The sequence below is a fragment of the Cotesia glomerata genome, linkage group LG7 (genome assembly GCF_020080835.1).
Source record: "Cotesia glomerata isolate CgM1 linkage group LG7, MPM_Cglom_v2.3, whole genome shotgun sequence".
NCBI classification, from domain to species: Eukaryota; Metazoa; Arthropoda; class Insecta; order Hymenoptera; family Braconidae; genus Cotesia; species Cotesia glomerata.
The window spans coordinates 7387795-7404566 of record NC_058164.1 but is presented as its reverse complement, the minus strand read 5'-3'; the positions used below and the strand labels follow the sequence as shown (position 1 = coordinate 7404566).

The 16772-nt window shown below is 28.1% G+C and overlaps 2 protein-coding genes across 4 annotated transcripts in view; one reads left to right on the top strand and one right to left on the bottom strand.

Annotated features, from left to right (window-relative positions):
* LOC123269841 (probable chitinase 10) overlaps positions 1-14121 on the top strand; it is a 58367-nt gene extending 44246 nt beyond the window's left edge. The window contains exons 10-16 of the mRNA XM_044735714.1: positions 3897-4051; positions 4241-4381; positions 6083-6230; positions 6776-6961; positions 7187-7309; positions 11552-11753; positions 13449-14121. Of these exons, the coding sequence (XP_044591649.1) occupies positions 3897-4051; positions 4241-4381; positions 6083-6230; positions 6776-6961; positions 7187-7309; positions 11552-11753; positions 13449-13660 (1167 nt within the window). The 3' untranslated portion in view covers positions 13661-14121. The remainder of the gene's footprint in view (positions 1-3896; positions 4052-4240; positions 4382-6082; positions 6231-6775; positions 6962-7186; positions 7310-11551; positions 11754-13448) is intronic.
* Positions 13751-16772, bottom strand: part of LOC123269840 (chaoptin) — a 42444-nt gene continuing 39422 nt past the window's right edge. For 2 of the 3 annotated variants that reach the window (XM_044735711.1, XM_044735713.1), the window contains exon 8: positions 15222-15672. In XM_044735711.1, the coding sequence (XP_044591646.1) occupies positions 15341-15672 (332 nt within the window). In that variant the 3' untranslated portion in view covers positions 15222-15340. Of the gene's footprint in view, positions 13778-15221; positions 15673-16772 lie in introns of those variants that run through there. The other variant, XM_044735710.1, reaches the window with a different exon arrangement.

Genomic DNA, 16772 nt, shown 5'->3' with positions numbered 1-16772 from the left:
TGTACAAGAAAACGTCTATCTGGTCCGCTAGTAATAATATAGTAATATATTACTATATTATTAATAATAATATAATAATGTTTCGGAAGATAAAAAAGTTTTTATTAACCAAGTTTTAAAAAAAAAATAAAATAAAGTTAACAAATGTCTACAAAATTTAATATTTAATACTAGTTCGTTTTTTCTATTTTTCTTTAATAATAGAGAATTTACTTATTTTATTAGCCATAATATTGATCATAATAATAATAAAATTTGTTTGATAATTATATTTTTAATTGTTATTTTTAATTATAATTAATCGAAGCTATAACATAGTCTGACGTTCGACGGCGCGGTATTCTAACAGCGCCTGGCGCTCGGCGCGCTGTGATAAATAAATTTATATTGTTTAAACAGATCGCGAGCAGTGAAATTTTTTTCTGAAATCTTAAACTTTAATAAATAACGCATGTAACCGATAAAAAAAAACTTCATTTTTTCACCGAGAAGTCAGTGAAATTTTCATTTGTTAACTTAAAAGTTAATTAACAATATGATAATAAACAAATAATTTTTAGTTATTAATATTTTATTAAAATACAAACATTTTAAAAACAAATCCTTCAAGTCCCATTAATTTGATTTTAACGGTTGATTTACAATCCATTTTTTAATTAAAAGTACCTAAAATTTTCATTGTAAAAAAAATTATTGTTAAAATCGAAATTTTTAAAAATCCTTTCGCGGATCATTTTATCTTGATATATACTTATAAAAAAAATACATGAACTTAATTTTCATAATCAAGTGGAAAATAGGGGGTCCAGTTGACGTGATCTTACTCACTATAACATATGATGTTCCTATATATCGTTTAATGTGTGCCTTTAACAAGTTTTATAATATTGATAACAGTCTGGATGTCTATCAGATAAATCATGTTGATTGTTTCTCGAAACTGTGTTTACTAAATACTAAATAGAGACTGAGTCAGAGCACTTTATGTTTGTATTTACTAGCTTCTTCAATTATGGACTTATTACTATTATTATTACTTATAAGCACTATTTTCAAACATTATGTAACTGTTATTTTTTTTTCTAATGGAACCCGCTTATTGACTTTGCTGTAGGGTTCAGTGTATTGTTTAAAAATAAAAAAATAAAATATAATATGATTTGTTAACCCTCTGCTGACATATATTCATTTGTTACCACAACAAATCTTATGTTGTCACGACAAAATTTTTTTTTGCGTGTGATTTAATTTAACTTTTGGTTGAAACAAGACTTTGGTAGAAAATCAAATTTAGTTGGAGCTAAATACTATTGTTAATTAACTATGTTTTGTTTTATATTTTCACTACAATACACATGGTTGAGGTAATTTATAAATTACTTAAATAATATCGCTATTACAGGATCAATTAATAATTATTCAATGAAAAATGCGGCAGAAAAAATTAATAAAAATAACAACCCATTCAAAACTTCTCCAACACTTAATATAAAAAATTGACTATCACTAAAAAAATATATAGACCTTCCCGAGTCAAAATTCGAGTCCCGTTTTGACCGTAAAAATGTCCCAACTCTTTGAAGTCTAATATGCCGCTAAAAATCGAGTCTATTTTGACCGTACAAGATGGTATCGGAGAATAAGTACGGTTAAAACAGGCGTACGCAGGTCTGTTTTGACCGTAAAAATTTCCAGGAGTATAATATTATCATTATAAATATTATTACTATATTTGTCATCTTGTTGATTATTATTATTTCTCTTGCCATCTTGTAGTTCTTAGGCGCGAAAATTTAAATTAATAAAAAACATGAAAAGTTGACATTTAAAAATTAAAAATTTAATAATAATAATAATAACAATAATAATCTCAGAGAAGGGCTTTTCTTTCAAAAATTTGAATTTTGGAAAAAAAATATTATTCTTTTCTAAATTCAGCTTAGTTCACATATTTTCACTGAAAAAAGTTTTAAAATATATAAGAATCGCAGGTAATTGTTTAATTTCACATTTTTTAAAAGTAATTAATTTTTTGATATTTTTTCATAGTTTTTTTTTTAATCCAACAACTGACGTTTTTCATATTTTTTTTTTTACTCTAAAATTGAAATTTTTCAAAAAATTAAAAAAAATTTTTCTATTTTAGATTTACTCTGATAAAAAAAATATTTTACAAGTAGAAAAAAAAAATTTTTTTAATTATCGATTTTTCGATATTTTGCTAAAACTTTTTAACCCAAAATTTGAAATTTTTCATAATTTGTTTTAGTTAAAATTGAAATGTTTCATAATTTTTCTTATCCCAAAATTAACATTTTTGAAAAAAATTTTGAAAAATTTTTCTATTTTAGATTTATTCTAAAAAAAAAAAAAATATCTATTAAGTAGAAAATAATCTAATCATGTTGATTTCACACCCCGTGAAAATAAGCAATTACCGAATCTTACAATTGAAAATAGAAGTATAAGATTAATAATTGAGAATGGGTAACTAAATTTCAATTTTGAATGTCTATAAATATAATTATTACTATTCATTTAATTTCTCCGTTCTTTTTTAATTTAATTTAATTTAATTTAATTTCTAAGTTCTTTTTCAGATTCCACTCAGAACTTAGTCATTTCAAGACGCGTCATTTAAAAAGTTTATGAGACTACTGAGATTCGCCTTTTACCAATCGGCAGTGTAGCGATGCGGGTAGCGCGTAAGTCTTGACGAGCGATAGGTTCCAAGTTCGGTTCTCGGTTAGGCAAAGCGACTTTTAATTATTTCTTTATTTACGAAGCGTATTAGGTTAAGTTACCATAAGTAATCCTTTCCTCCTATTTCCTTACTCCTTAATATGTATAAACTGGACAATAAATAACCCCTGTTCGTAAAAAAAAGACTCAAATTTGGGAAATCATCCATTTTTGTTTTTTTTATTACAAAATTAATTTTATATATTTTTTTGTGCTCATAAACAATCTTGATAGTAGTAATTGTAATAATTGTTAATTACAAATTTTTATGTTAATGACAATTATTATTAATTACTATTACTTATTTTTTATAACAATAATAATTATTATTCATAATAATAATTATTATTGCAGTGATTAAAACAAAAAAAAAATAAATAAATGGGATTTCAATTGGATTTGAACCCGGACCCCTAAGAATTTTAAAATTTAATTTATTATTATTTATTATTATTATTATTATCATTATTTCAAGCCTGGTTTGACCGTAATCGTGGTAGAATGGGACAAAACTCCACTAGTTACGGTGAAACCAGGCTCAGTTTAAATGAGCTATCAATACAGCGCCAAGTCTGTTTTGACCGTAAAATTGAGATGGGAAAAAATTACGGTTAAAACGGAACTCGAATTTCGACTCGGGTTCCATACTTAACTAAAAAAATCCATTTTAAGATAAAAATATGCCTGTTACAATTTTTCACATTTTTTCCTCAATATTTACAAAAAAAAAAAAAAAATAACCAAATTTTATAAAACGAAAAATTTGAGTCTATTTATAATTATGCCGTAAATTTATAATAAATTAACTATATCCGAAAATCATTTGAAGCCTTTAAAAGACAGAAATTCAAGTCAAAAAAATTCTTTGTACCAATACACTTGTATGTGTAAATTTAATTTTTTGTGTTCATTTTCTTAGATTAACACAAAAAAGTATTGAATATTTAACACAATAACGGAAAATTTTTTACAGTGCTTAATTATAAAAATAATTTTACTTTTTCATAATTATATTCAAACCTCATACAGGAATTTGTAATTATTCGAGTGAAAATTTATTATTTCGAATATTTTAATCGTTGAACTAAATCCAGGATTATCTGCAAGAAGAAATAACAAAAAATATAAAAATGAATTTTTTTTTCTGACATCAGGTATTACTAGCAATTGGTGGGTGGGCATTTGGTTCAACACCATTCAAAGAACTCACCAGCAATACATTCCGTATGAATCAGTTCGTTTACGAGGCAATCGAGTTCCTCAGGGAGTACAAATTTAACGGTCTCGATGTCGACTGGGAATATCCGCGGTAAGTGCTATACAGATTAATTTTATGCGAAGCTAAAACTATAAAATAGACAAACCGGGACCATTCATAAATTACCTTCTGCATTGTCCTCTATGTACGTGTTCACTCTACACGTGAGCATATATACTTTCTACACATATGTTTAGACATATATAAATTTAAATGTATAAGTATATCTGTATGTTTCAGAGGCACTGACGACAAGGCCGCTTACGTGAATCTTCTGAAAGAGCTGAGACTTGCGTTCGAAGGCGAAGCCAAAGACTCTGGCCAACCTAAATTGATTCTTTCAGCAGCAGTACCAGCGAGTTTTGAAGCCATTGCCGCTGGGTAAATAATCTTACTCTACATCTCGATATAAAATGCTTCTCAAGCTTAAATTGCTTTACTCGCGCTGTAATAACTTTTCAAAACTACTTTATAGAATATTTGTTCAACTTTTTTTCTTTCCCTTTTTTTTTATTTATTTTTTTTAGAACTCTAAAAGATTTTATAACATGTTATTTATATATATTATTTACACTTTCAGTTAACACGTATAAGTAAATATTTTTGGATTTTATCTTTAATGTCTTTATTATATCACTTTCTACCAGATTATTGGATATACTTGAGAAAGTTTATTTGAAATTGGAAGCTTTTAAGTCTGAGAAGCCTGTAAATACCGGTTCATACTACATTAATGGGTATAGTTAATTAATGCAAACAAATAAATAAGTGTTTTCGGTTTTTTTACACAAAAGAGCTTCGTAATTACTCCAGCAGAAATTCCCGAGTCAAAATTTAAACCGTAGATTCAACGTATTGAACGTTCAAATCGTAGGTTGAGCGTATTAGACGTTGAAAACGTAGGATCAATGTATTGAACGTTAAAATCGTCATTTGAACGTAATGGACGTTGAAAACGCATGTTGAATGTATCCAACGTATTATAAATGTGAACAGAACCAATAATGGGTGAAAATAGTAATATTAAAACTACTCAAATAACTACAAATTTTTAATTTTCTTAGCGAGAAGTTAAAAATTTTAATTTTTTTTTTTTGCAAAAATCCAATGGTACAAAATTTTATAAAATTGTATAAAAAGTTATCATTTTATATACAGATTTATGAGGCCATTTTTGGTATAAAATCGTATGAATGATATTTCTTAAAATTTTACATCATTTTGGAAACCATTCCGAGGGTACAAAATTTCGATGAAGCATTTCCGTCAAAAAAAAATGGTAAATTTAAGCTAAGAAATGTAAAATCTCCCTAACAGAACTGAAAAAAAATTTTTTTTTGTCTATTTACATTTCAAACATGTGTAGTTATTTGAGTAGTTTTAATATTACTTATTTCCACCTATTATTGGTTCTCTTCACATTTATAATACGTTGGATACGTTCAACATACGTTTTCAACGTCCATTACTTTCAAATGACGATTTTAACGTTCAATACGTTGATCCTACGTTTTCAACGTCTAATACGCTCAACCTATGATTTGAACGTTCAATACGACGTTGAATCGACAATTTAAATTTTGACTTGGGAAGTTATAAAATAAAAAATCATCAAGAACACAAAAGAGAATTTATTAAAATAAGCCTTAAAAGGAGTCTGAACTTTAGCGGTCGATCTGAACTTATTGACAGTCGTTACCTTAATTCGAGAACCTCGAAACTCGCATTTACAAAATTCAACAGAACACGCTAAAAAGTGTAAAAGCGTAAAAGTTTGAAGCAAGGGTTTGAAGAAGCTTAAAATATTTATTTGATTAAACTTTTGTTATTACTTACTGCGACCCTCCATTTGAAACTGCCAAAGTATAAAGAAGTCGAGACTCGTGCAACCCCGAGGGATTTTGAAACATCTTTCGTGAATATAGTCATTGAGTGCGCAAACACCCTCACCTGATTTTTTTAGTGATCAAAATGAATTAATTGTTTCTAATTGAGGCTGCGGTGACTTTAAATATTATAATACAACAAATATAATTATTACAAGCATTTTATATTAATTAAAGAGGTTTATTATTTTTACAGGTACGACGTTCCTGAAATATCTAAGTACCTGGACTTTATAAACGTAATGACTTACGACTTCCATGGGCACTGGGAGAGACAAGTCGGACACAATAGTCCGCTGCATCCCTTAGAGAGTGCAACCAGCTATCAAAAGAAACTCACCGTGGTAAGAAAACAAATTTTTATTTCATTTGATTAACTCATATTCATTTTTATTTATGTACATATTTATATATTTATATATACTTGTAACTTATATTTATATTTTTATATATATTTTTTTAGTTTTATTTATAGCTATAACACTCTTCGTTTGTACTCGCATTACACGACTTTATTCAATGCATTCATTACTTTTACCTAAATTCAAACTTACTTACATGATAAAAAATAAATTTCATTTATCTTAATAATTATTTCAGCGGAAACACCCCTGTGATAAAAAAACAAATCAGATCAATTTTTATTTTTCAATATTTTTACAGTAAAAATGTTTAATTTTATAATTATAAAACATTTAATTGAAATTTTTGAGTAAAATATTTTAAATCCAAAAGTCAAAATTTTAAAACTCACAGTGATGCTGCCTCTTAATAAATTTTATTATTTAGCATACACTTAAAAGTAAATCTTATACATAAGTAGTTATTTTTTATTGGAATAGATTAAAATATTATTAAATTTTATTATTTTTTTTTTTGCATCAAATAGGATTATAGTGCTCGCGAATGGGTGAAACAGGGGGCGCCGAAGGAGAAGCTAATGATAGGAATGCCTACGTACGGAAGATCCTTCACGCTGGTAGACAAGGACAAGTTTGACATCGGTGCACCAGCCTCCGGGGGTGGAGTTCCTGGGAACTTTACTAACGAGTCTGGCTTTCTCTCTTACTACGAGGTACTTTCTATGGAAATTAAGACAAGAATTCACATAATACTTCGTTGCATTTACTTTCGTGCCGTGCACTAGTTTGTTTTTTATTTTAACATTTTATTTTTATCACATCGGTATAGTTTACTTTTTAAATCCGTTTGCGCTTCTTTTTTTGTTTTATTTTATTTATTTTATTATAAATATTCAAATTTAAATATTACTTTAATATTTTTTTTTTTATTTATTTAGGTGTGTGGTTTCTTGAACGAGGACAACACGACCCTCGTCTGGGATAGCGAACAGCAGGTGCCGTTTGCATACAGAGATGACCAGTGGGTCGGTTTTGATGACGAGAGGAGTCTTATTAACAAGGTAATTTATACTATAAAAACATACTTTTTTGTGAAAAACAAATAATACATACATACTCTACTAAAAATCACATTTTACATCCAATTGTTACTCTAGATTATTTTAAGTATTTTTTTCGACTTTCTATCCTAACCAAATATTTTACTAGTCTCTCGATAAAAAGTCAAGAAAAATCCACCTCTAAAATTTAATTGTCTAATTAAATAACGGGGTGGCGATCGATCTGGATAATCATTTTTAAGTTTCACAAATTTCCTTCGTTTTCAAAAAATAAAGGAAATTTACAACCCGGTTACGAAAAATTTATTTTAACTATCTATTACAGTCAGAATTTTTATAACACTGTAGAAATTTAGTACCCCCAAAAAGAAATTCTATATATAATATATATTCAATGATCATACGTTCATTTTAATCTAATCAAATATTATATGCATAATTTAAGATATGATCATATATAATTCCACATATGATCACATATGCGCTGAAAAAAAAAATTAACTTGATTAAAAAAAAAATTCTTGAATTAAAAAATTTTTCTTGAATCAAGCTAATTTTTTTGGTGTAATGACACATAATTTCACACACAGTAAAAAATTTTGCGTTATTGCGTCAAAAAATTTTGTGTTAAAAATTTTTATGTTAAATATTTAACACTTTTTTGTGTTAATTTAACATTTTTCTGTGTTAATTTAACACAATTAATGTTAAATTTACACATAAAAGTGTTAAATATTTAACACAAAAATTTTTAACACAAAATTTTTTGACGCAATGACGCAAAATTTTTTACTGTGCACATGACCACGCACGATCATAAATAATTCCACGTGATCATATATATTACATATAATTTTATCCATAAAACCAAAGTAGTGATTGAACTCTATATGTGATCGCTATTGATGTATATTCATGTATGATATGATGTATGATTATTTTCGTCCTAGGCGGACGTATGGGGGTTTTTACGCGCAGACGACACTCAATTTGTAAATAATACGCGTACGCGCCAGTATCTACGGGGCTGTATAGAACTTTATACAGTCGAGGACAATGTTACGCAAGCGTCACCAATCTCTATACAGCCGAGTAGCTTACGTTTCAACTGTCTTAATTAAAAAGCGCACCTTTGACTAACTTCAGGACTTTCATGTATTTTTGTTTAGAGGATTAGAGGGTTATGGCGTCGTACGCTATTCATTTATAAATTGAGTATCCCCTACACGTAAAAACCCGCATACGTCCGCCATAGGACGAAAAATTTTTTAAGCACCATGGGCAAGCCACGTGCAAATACGGTCTCGGTGATAATTATTTGCAGCAGGGATATAAAGCCTCGGCCCTATCGGGCCTCAGCCTTATACTATCCCTGCTGAAAATATTTATCACCTCGACCGTATTGGCGCGTGGCTCGCCCAAGGTACATAAATAACTAGTTTAGTTCTATATAATCATGTCTATGTACATATGAATATATGAGCCATGAAAAATTCAAAACTAGAAATTACTCTATAAAATGACATATTATTCCACCCGAGGTCATGCATGATTCCATATGTAATATGTTATATCATAAAGCTCAATTCTCCGCGATTACGACTGTGCATATGAACATTTATGACAAAAATCCCCGCCATGTGTTTTTATACATTAGATGTGACTCTACATATAATCATGCATGATTGTTGATCATATTTAATAGCATGTAAAAATCCAAAATACTGATTAAACAAATGTGATTTTAAATAATCATGCACGCTGATGTAAGATATGATGTATAATTATGTCTAGTTCTTTATAATCATGTCTATGTACATATGAATATATAAATCATAAAAAATTAAAATTTAAAATTTACTCAAAAAATTGTAAATACGATTTTACATGTAGTCATGCATGATTCTATATGTAATGACATGTATCATTTGGCTTAATTCTTCGTAACCATTTCTGTATACATATGAACATATACGACAGAAAATTCTAAATCATGCGTTTTTATTATGGAACATTATACGTTATTCGACAATATCATGCGTGATCATGCATAATTTCACACATGGTTATGCATGACCACACATAATTTCAGCTATAAAACCAAAAATAAGAATTGAACTTCATATTATATATTCTTCATCATCATCATTTATGTTTGTATATATAATGACCCCATGAAGTATTTAAAATGTGCTCAATACTCAATAATTCCCGATACCACTCCGATTATCGATAAGTACCACTTCAGTTCCATTTTTCTCTTTGATTACATAGTATGTACTTGCAGGATTTTAGATTGCGTAATAAAATTCATACTATTTTAGACTCATTACACTCTTGTGCATAAAATAAAAAGCTACTGTGTTAATGTCATTGTTATTGCAATTAACAGATAAATCTTATTAATTAACCCTTATTAGGCTATTAATTTATTCATTTATAATAAACACTATATTCATAATAACAAACATAATTGTATAACCGTGTTTACATAATATAATAATTGCACGACTCATGATACGAAGCATCAGAAAGTGCTTTACGATCGAAAAATTTTTTTTCACCTCATTTCGGCAACTATTTTTATTATTGTAGTCTTGTTAGTTCACGGAATCAAGATATTTTGCGTAGTATTGTCAAGATAATTTAATGGAGATTAATTTAATACTTTTAAAAAATTAATTAAGTGCAATAGAAACGGAAAAAAGACATCAAAATAGGTTAAAATATTTTCCTGCCCGTCATGTATGAAACTCCGGAAACACTGTAACTTGCTAAAAAATGCATTAATTGGATACAATTTTTTTAATTTTAATTTTTTGGAAAAATTGTAGGTCACCGAATGCGAATAGCTAGATAATTAAGTGTCGTTTATGTACAATTAATAAATTAAAACAAAAACCAGAAGACTGTATATCTATAGTAGCGCTCAAAAGTATTTTGACAAATATATTTAAATCGTTTAATTAAAAATAAATATGAAACACAATAATCATTTATTTATTTTTTTAACAGCTTTTGAATAATCTACAGAATAGTGTCAAAGTGGTCCTAGTTCGTAACAAAAGAAAGTTTAATTTTTAAAATATTAGGAAAATGTTGGCTCCAAAGTATTTTGATATTGTTGAAAAAAACTAACGCACAATGTTGTCAAAATACTTTTGAGCGCTACTGTATATATTAGGGTGCGTCAAAATTTAATCTCTAAAAGCAACCTTTTAAAATTGGAATTTTGAGTTCCGCTTTTAGCAGAAGTTAGGTTTGGGCGTTTCGTGAGATATTTTGATGTGTCAGGATTTATTTGATGCTTACATAATTGTTTAACAGGAGTTTTGTTGAAGCAGTTTTTCTGAAATTTAAAAATTTCAAAATTTAGCCAAACGAAACTCCTGTTAAAAAATTATGTGAATATCAAATAAATTGTGACACACCAAAATATATCAGGAAATTCCCAAATACAGCTTCTGTTAAAAGTGAAACTCAAAATTTCAATTTTAAAAGGTTGCTTTCGAAGATTAAATTTTGACGCACCCTAGTATATATATTGTCTACATTTATCCCATTGGAGGTGCGTACGCATTACCGTATTATTTTAGCTGTTTTATATATTTTTTTCACATTTTTTATCAATATTTCATAATTAAATGAGCATTATTAAATGAGTCGTGCACTTTTGGATTTTCCAAACTTTTTAATAATACAGTCGCATGAATTCTTTCTCCAAAAATTAATTAATATATTTGTCTTTAATTTTTGCCATAAAACTTTTTATTCCTTAAAAATATCGCAAACTATAATCAAATTATTCAAGCAATCACATTTCCCAGCACAGTTATAAATTATAATTATTAATAACCCCGATAAAAAGGCATTAATTAACAGTATTTCATTAAGGTAATAACTGTCCTCGAAAAATGGAGAAAAATTTAATCTCCAGCCAAGGAATTTCGATCGCCACCCCCAATACTCTTATACTAGCTACCACACTATCATTTTTTTACAATTAATTTACACGAAAATTCCCGTGACAATCTAGGAATTATAAACTCCTCTGGGAACTGATATGTTGAATATTGAGCGATCTAGCATTGACTCTAAAGTGCCTTTATATATTTATATTGCTCATTATTATTAATAATTAATTAATTGATCATTCGGTTATAAAAAAACTAATTTCATACAATACAGTATAATATAATATATTATATCAACAAATAACAAATATGTTTGTTTCTCACTCAGATGAATTGGCTGAAAGAGGAGGGCTTCGGTGGTATTATGATTTGGTCTGTGGACATGGATGATTTCCGCGGGAGCTGTGGCGCGGGCAAGTACCCTTTGATAAGCGCAATGAAAAATGAATTATTAAACTACTCAGTAAAACTGGAGTACGAGGGCCCTTACGAGACCTCGACTCGCAACGGAAAGTACACCACCAAAGACCGTAAGCAACCTTTCGTTAATTATTAAAAACCATTTTCACAACTCGTCTCCTCGACGCACAATTATAATTGTTACAAGTTTCAGTATAACGTATAATGGTTTAATATAATTGGAAAATTTTTATGAATGGAATGTTGTTTTTGGTATTCATATTTTTTTTACTTTTTTTATTTGAAATATTTTTTAATATTTTATGTCAAAAAAGGCAAAAGTTTATTATTTTGAGTTATACACTAATAGAAAAACTTTAATAATTTATATTTTTGATTCAAGAAAACTATTACGAAGAAAATCGGTTGTCACGTTTAAAAAATTAATTCTCTTACATTGAAAAAAAAAAAACTTCTGTCAAGAAACTTTTCTTTACAAAAGAACATATATTCCTGACAGTTATCAAATAAAGCTATTCGTATGTTTACTTATAAAAACAAGGAAAAATATTGAAATGTTTTGTCAATAAATTAATAAAAATTTTAATAGCTCACTTTAATAAATTCATAAGCAAAAAAATTCTTGTTTGAACAATATTTTATAGTTTTTGAATTTTTTGGGTCGGATAATTATATCTTTGATCTATAATTAATACCATTTGATTCAAATGTATAATTATTTTCGATCTGTAAGATCATATTATGTATTTCAGAACGATTATTTAGACTAAAAATAATTTCAGTATGTCCTGTAAAGTATAAAGAATTTTTTTTTATGACAGAAAGTAGCAAAAATCCGACAATATTTGTTTTCACGGAATCCTTAAAACAAGTTGGTAATAATTTAAGCCAAAAGCTGCAGGTTTCTATCCTATAAGCTGTGAATTAATTTATTATCTGAGGAATGTCGAGAAACAGGAAATACTTCTGCTTCCTCGGGCGATCTATGAAAATACAATGATAACTATTATAAAATTCTTTACATTGACAAAGATATTACTACGTTATGGTACATGTTATTTGACGATCAATTTGTAATAATTTGGTTGTAATAATTTCATTATCATTATTATATTGTAAAGAATTTTTAAATTATTATTATCATTGTGTTTTCGTAGATCGCTTGAGGAAGCAGAAATATATCTTATATCTGCGAAACGTCGCATAAAATAATAAGGTGTATTAACTAACTTTTCTGTTCCTCTACATTCCGCGTATTAAAAGTTAATTTTAAATCAATGTTATAGCGTATCAAACTCGAGAAAGAAATTTTCGAACAAAGTATGTAATAACCTTCTCTTAATAATTTTTTGCTCATTCAATAATTTTAATAAATTAATTCAAGAGTTAATTTCTTAAATTAAGAAAACTAAATATCTTGAAACAAAAGTAAAATTTTCAAGACAAAATTTTTTTTTTGAACCATGTAATTTTTTTATTGTAAGACTTAATGTAATACCAAACTTTATAATGAGTTTCATTCGCGTAGTAGCAAGTCCCATAAGTTATTGACTTTCAATAAATAATTAAAAGTTCGTGATTGCAAATTATAAAATTTAGTAGTACATATTTCTTAAATCTTTAACAAGTAATCAGCCTTGAGGCTGTAGTGATAAACTTTGCCTGTCAATGGAGTAAATCAATAATTGGTATGAAATTTATGAATTCCAAAAACAATGTCCCATCAATTTTCGGTTCCCCAAAACAAAATAAAACTCGTGAACATGACACATGACAATAAACGAGAACTTGAATGTTATTTTCAGCTAACGAGGTAACTTGTGACGAAGAGGATAATCACATATCGTATCACCCCGACAAAAACGACTGCACAATGTACTACATGTGCGAGGGCGAACGTAAACATCACATGCCGTGTCCGGTAAATTTAGTTTTCAATCCGAATGAAAATGTCTGCGACTGGCCGGAAAATGTCGAAGGCTGTCTTCAACACACGCCAGCGCCGCCTGCCGCCTAAATATAATCTATTCCTCAATTTATTTTCCTCCTTTCCTTTCCTGTCCTTTCCGTTCCTTTCAACTCTTCCCTTCTGACACTTTTTTTATTCCTCAGAGCACACCTCGCGCTCACTTTCCTGCAAGTTTCCAAGTTTGTATAAAAGCAAAAAATTAATAATAGGGTATGAAGAAAAAGGGAAAATAAATACTAAAATATAAAATAAAATATAATAAAATAAAAAGGAGTACTTTAACAAGCTGCGTCACTATGTAAATTTGAGCATCTGTCAGCGTCGACTCTACCTGTCACTTTTTGTTGACACCAGCAACTAACTAGAGTCGTGTCTTCTGTCTGATGTCTTGTGTCTTTATAGCTACAGAGATACTTTTATTTATTTATTTCTGTCAGCGCTCAGTACTTTCCGGCTTTATTATTAAATTTATTATTTCCGCGTTCGTAATTAAAAGAAATTGCGCACTGAAAAAATTTTTAGTAAATATTGCTACTGCACTAACTAGTAACATCATGCGTACTTATGAGATTACTAATCGAGTGGTGTAACATAAGTTGCAATACCATTTACAACACTAACTAGTAAAAATTACTCCATGATAAATTACGGCTGTAACTTTTACTACTACATAATATAGTTCAATTTTTTTGCTTTCAATTATTTCATTGAATAGCATTTATTAGATTTCATTGTTTTTCGTAAAAGTTTAAGTTTGGATGGTTAAAATATATCATATGTATCACGTATTTAGAGTCAAAATTTTTCTCAATTGAGTGACCATTAAATAAAAGCAGATGAATTAAAAATATTACTTGTCCTAAATTTCTTAAACTAACTTTCAATTAGTAAATATGGATATTTTTTCAATCACGTTAAAAAGTAATTAGACTGATTCATATTTTTATCTGTTGGTTGAATGTAAAGTCTTTTCCAATATAAAATATAATAAATTTGTTAGTTCAAAGAATCTCAATTTAAGAAGGTTGTAATCTAGTAATGATTTGAATAATGTCGAAAAAAAGTCGAGCTGAAGAGGCAGCTTTGAAAATTTCAAATATTTATAATTTATTTTTTATTAACTCGTAACTAATTTTTCCATACTAAAATACAATGATATAAGACAGCGAAGTAACAAAGTTTTCAGTATTACTACGATTGCGTCTTTAAATACCACCCGGTGTAGTAAAAAAATTTTAAGATGGCATTAATGTTTTTTTCTCCACTGAATTAACTTCAAGATGAAGTCAACCGTACTTACAATGTAGTATTATATCGTTTACGACAAAAATTGTATGGATACAAGTAAATAAAAATTTGTGTAGTAACAGGAACAACAGAAGTTGTTTATTGTACACCAATCTAGAAGTTATCGTACTACATATTTAAACTTTATCATGGTAGTAAATAAAAGTACTGCTGGGGATGAATACTCGAAGTGTCACTTATGCTGGCACGTATGTTGATGAGATAGCCTCAAATTGTACTAAAATTTTAGTAGTTTGGTGTTGTAAATGTTACTCAACTTTTTTTTCGAGCAGCAATGTAACGGAGTAATACTCGAATGGCGAATACGAATAAAGAGTAAGATCGTTGTATTAGCAGTTGTATAAAAATTGAAGAAAGTATTATGCTATTATTATATTATATTACCTTAATGCGATGCGATCAGATGTAGGAGCAGAAACACTAGGTAGAGTTGATGCTGAATCTGATGAGAAAAAGGAGGAAAAACAAGAGTCGCTTGGGTAATGGCGGTCGTGAGAGGTGTCCGGGGCTCAAGGCGGACGCTTGGCAAGCAGTGTGAGGCGTCCCAAGGGTAAGAAGCACTCGATCTGACGAGTAAGACGGGGTGGTTTCCGTACAGACTGCTCGTCCAGCGAGGCTACGAAGTTGTCGTGCATCTGACTGGGAGGCTGTGTGAATTTGCCGGGCCTCACGGAGCCATCGACGTAACCAGAGACTTAGCCATGCGATCTCGCAATCACACTCCAGGGGATTCCCCGACACCTGAAGACCACCTGGAGAATTTCAAATCCTATAAATATATATTATATACTCACCTAAGGACGTTTTCACACTACTTCTAACATAACTAAAAAGCAATAATATCTTTTATTGTTATTTTTTTTATTTTTATTATTATTATTATTATTATACTATCTTGTATACCGACTCTTTTATACACATAGGTTAGTTTTATTTTATATACTTTACATTTATTGGTGATATTGAAGGTACCAGACGTCTAACAATTTTTTTTTTTTTTTTTTCAACAAAAAAGTTATTTTTCAAAAAAACAAATGTGTTCAAGAAAATTTTTTTTATAAATTTTCCCAAATTAAAATACAGTTTATTTTAGGACTAAGACATTGTCAGATTTCTAATTCTTTCAGTATCATTTCTTTATTTTTATGTTATATTATTTTATTTATATAAAATTTTTTGGGCGAAATTCTTTTTTTAGCTCGAAAATTATTTAAATTTGCGATACGGAAAGTAGCGGACATTCAAATTTTTTAGAGCAAAAATTTTATAATTATTATTAATAATAACAATATTAAATGTTTTTATATTATGAAAAAATTTTCAGTGTCGGCTACTTTCAGTATTAATTATTCTATTTATTTTTTTAATTTACTCATCGAATTCCAAATAAAAAAAAAATTATTTATGAAAATTGGAGAGCTAAAGTAATTAAGAGCGTATGATAAAGTATTTAATTGAGAGTGACACGATTTTTAATTATGAATTTAAAAATGTATTTGATGTATATAGTAAATATATATGAATCGAAATTTTTTTAAATGACCAGAATTATTTATTTTGTCATCAAAAAAATTAGACAAATATTTTGTTTTTATAATTAATAAAATATTTAATTTTGTTACTAAATCATCTAACATCTCTAATAAAAATCTTAATAATTTCACTGATTGGAATAAGTAGGAATATTTTTTAGATTTTAAATTTCGAATAAATTAAAATATATCCAGAAAATTATAGCTCCAAAAAAAGGTTAACGTTAAAAATCTTTAAAATTACATTAAAAAATCTTGAATTAAAAATAATTTTTTTTTTTTTAATAATTCACCTTCAAACTACTAAAAAAACTTGGTTT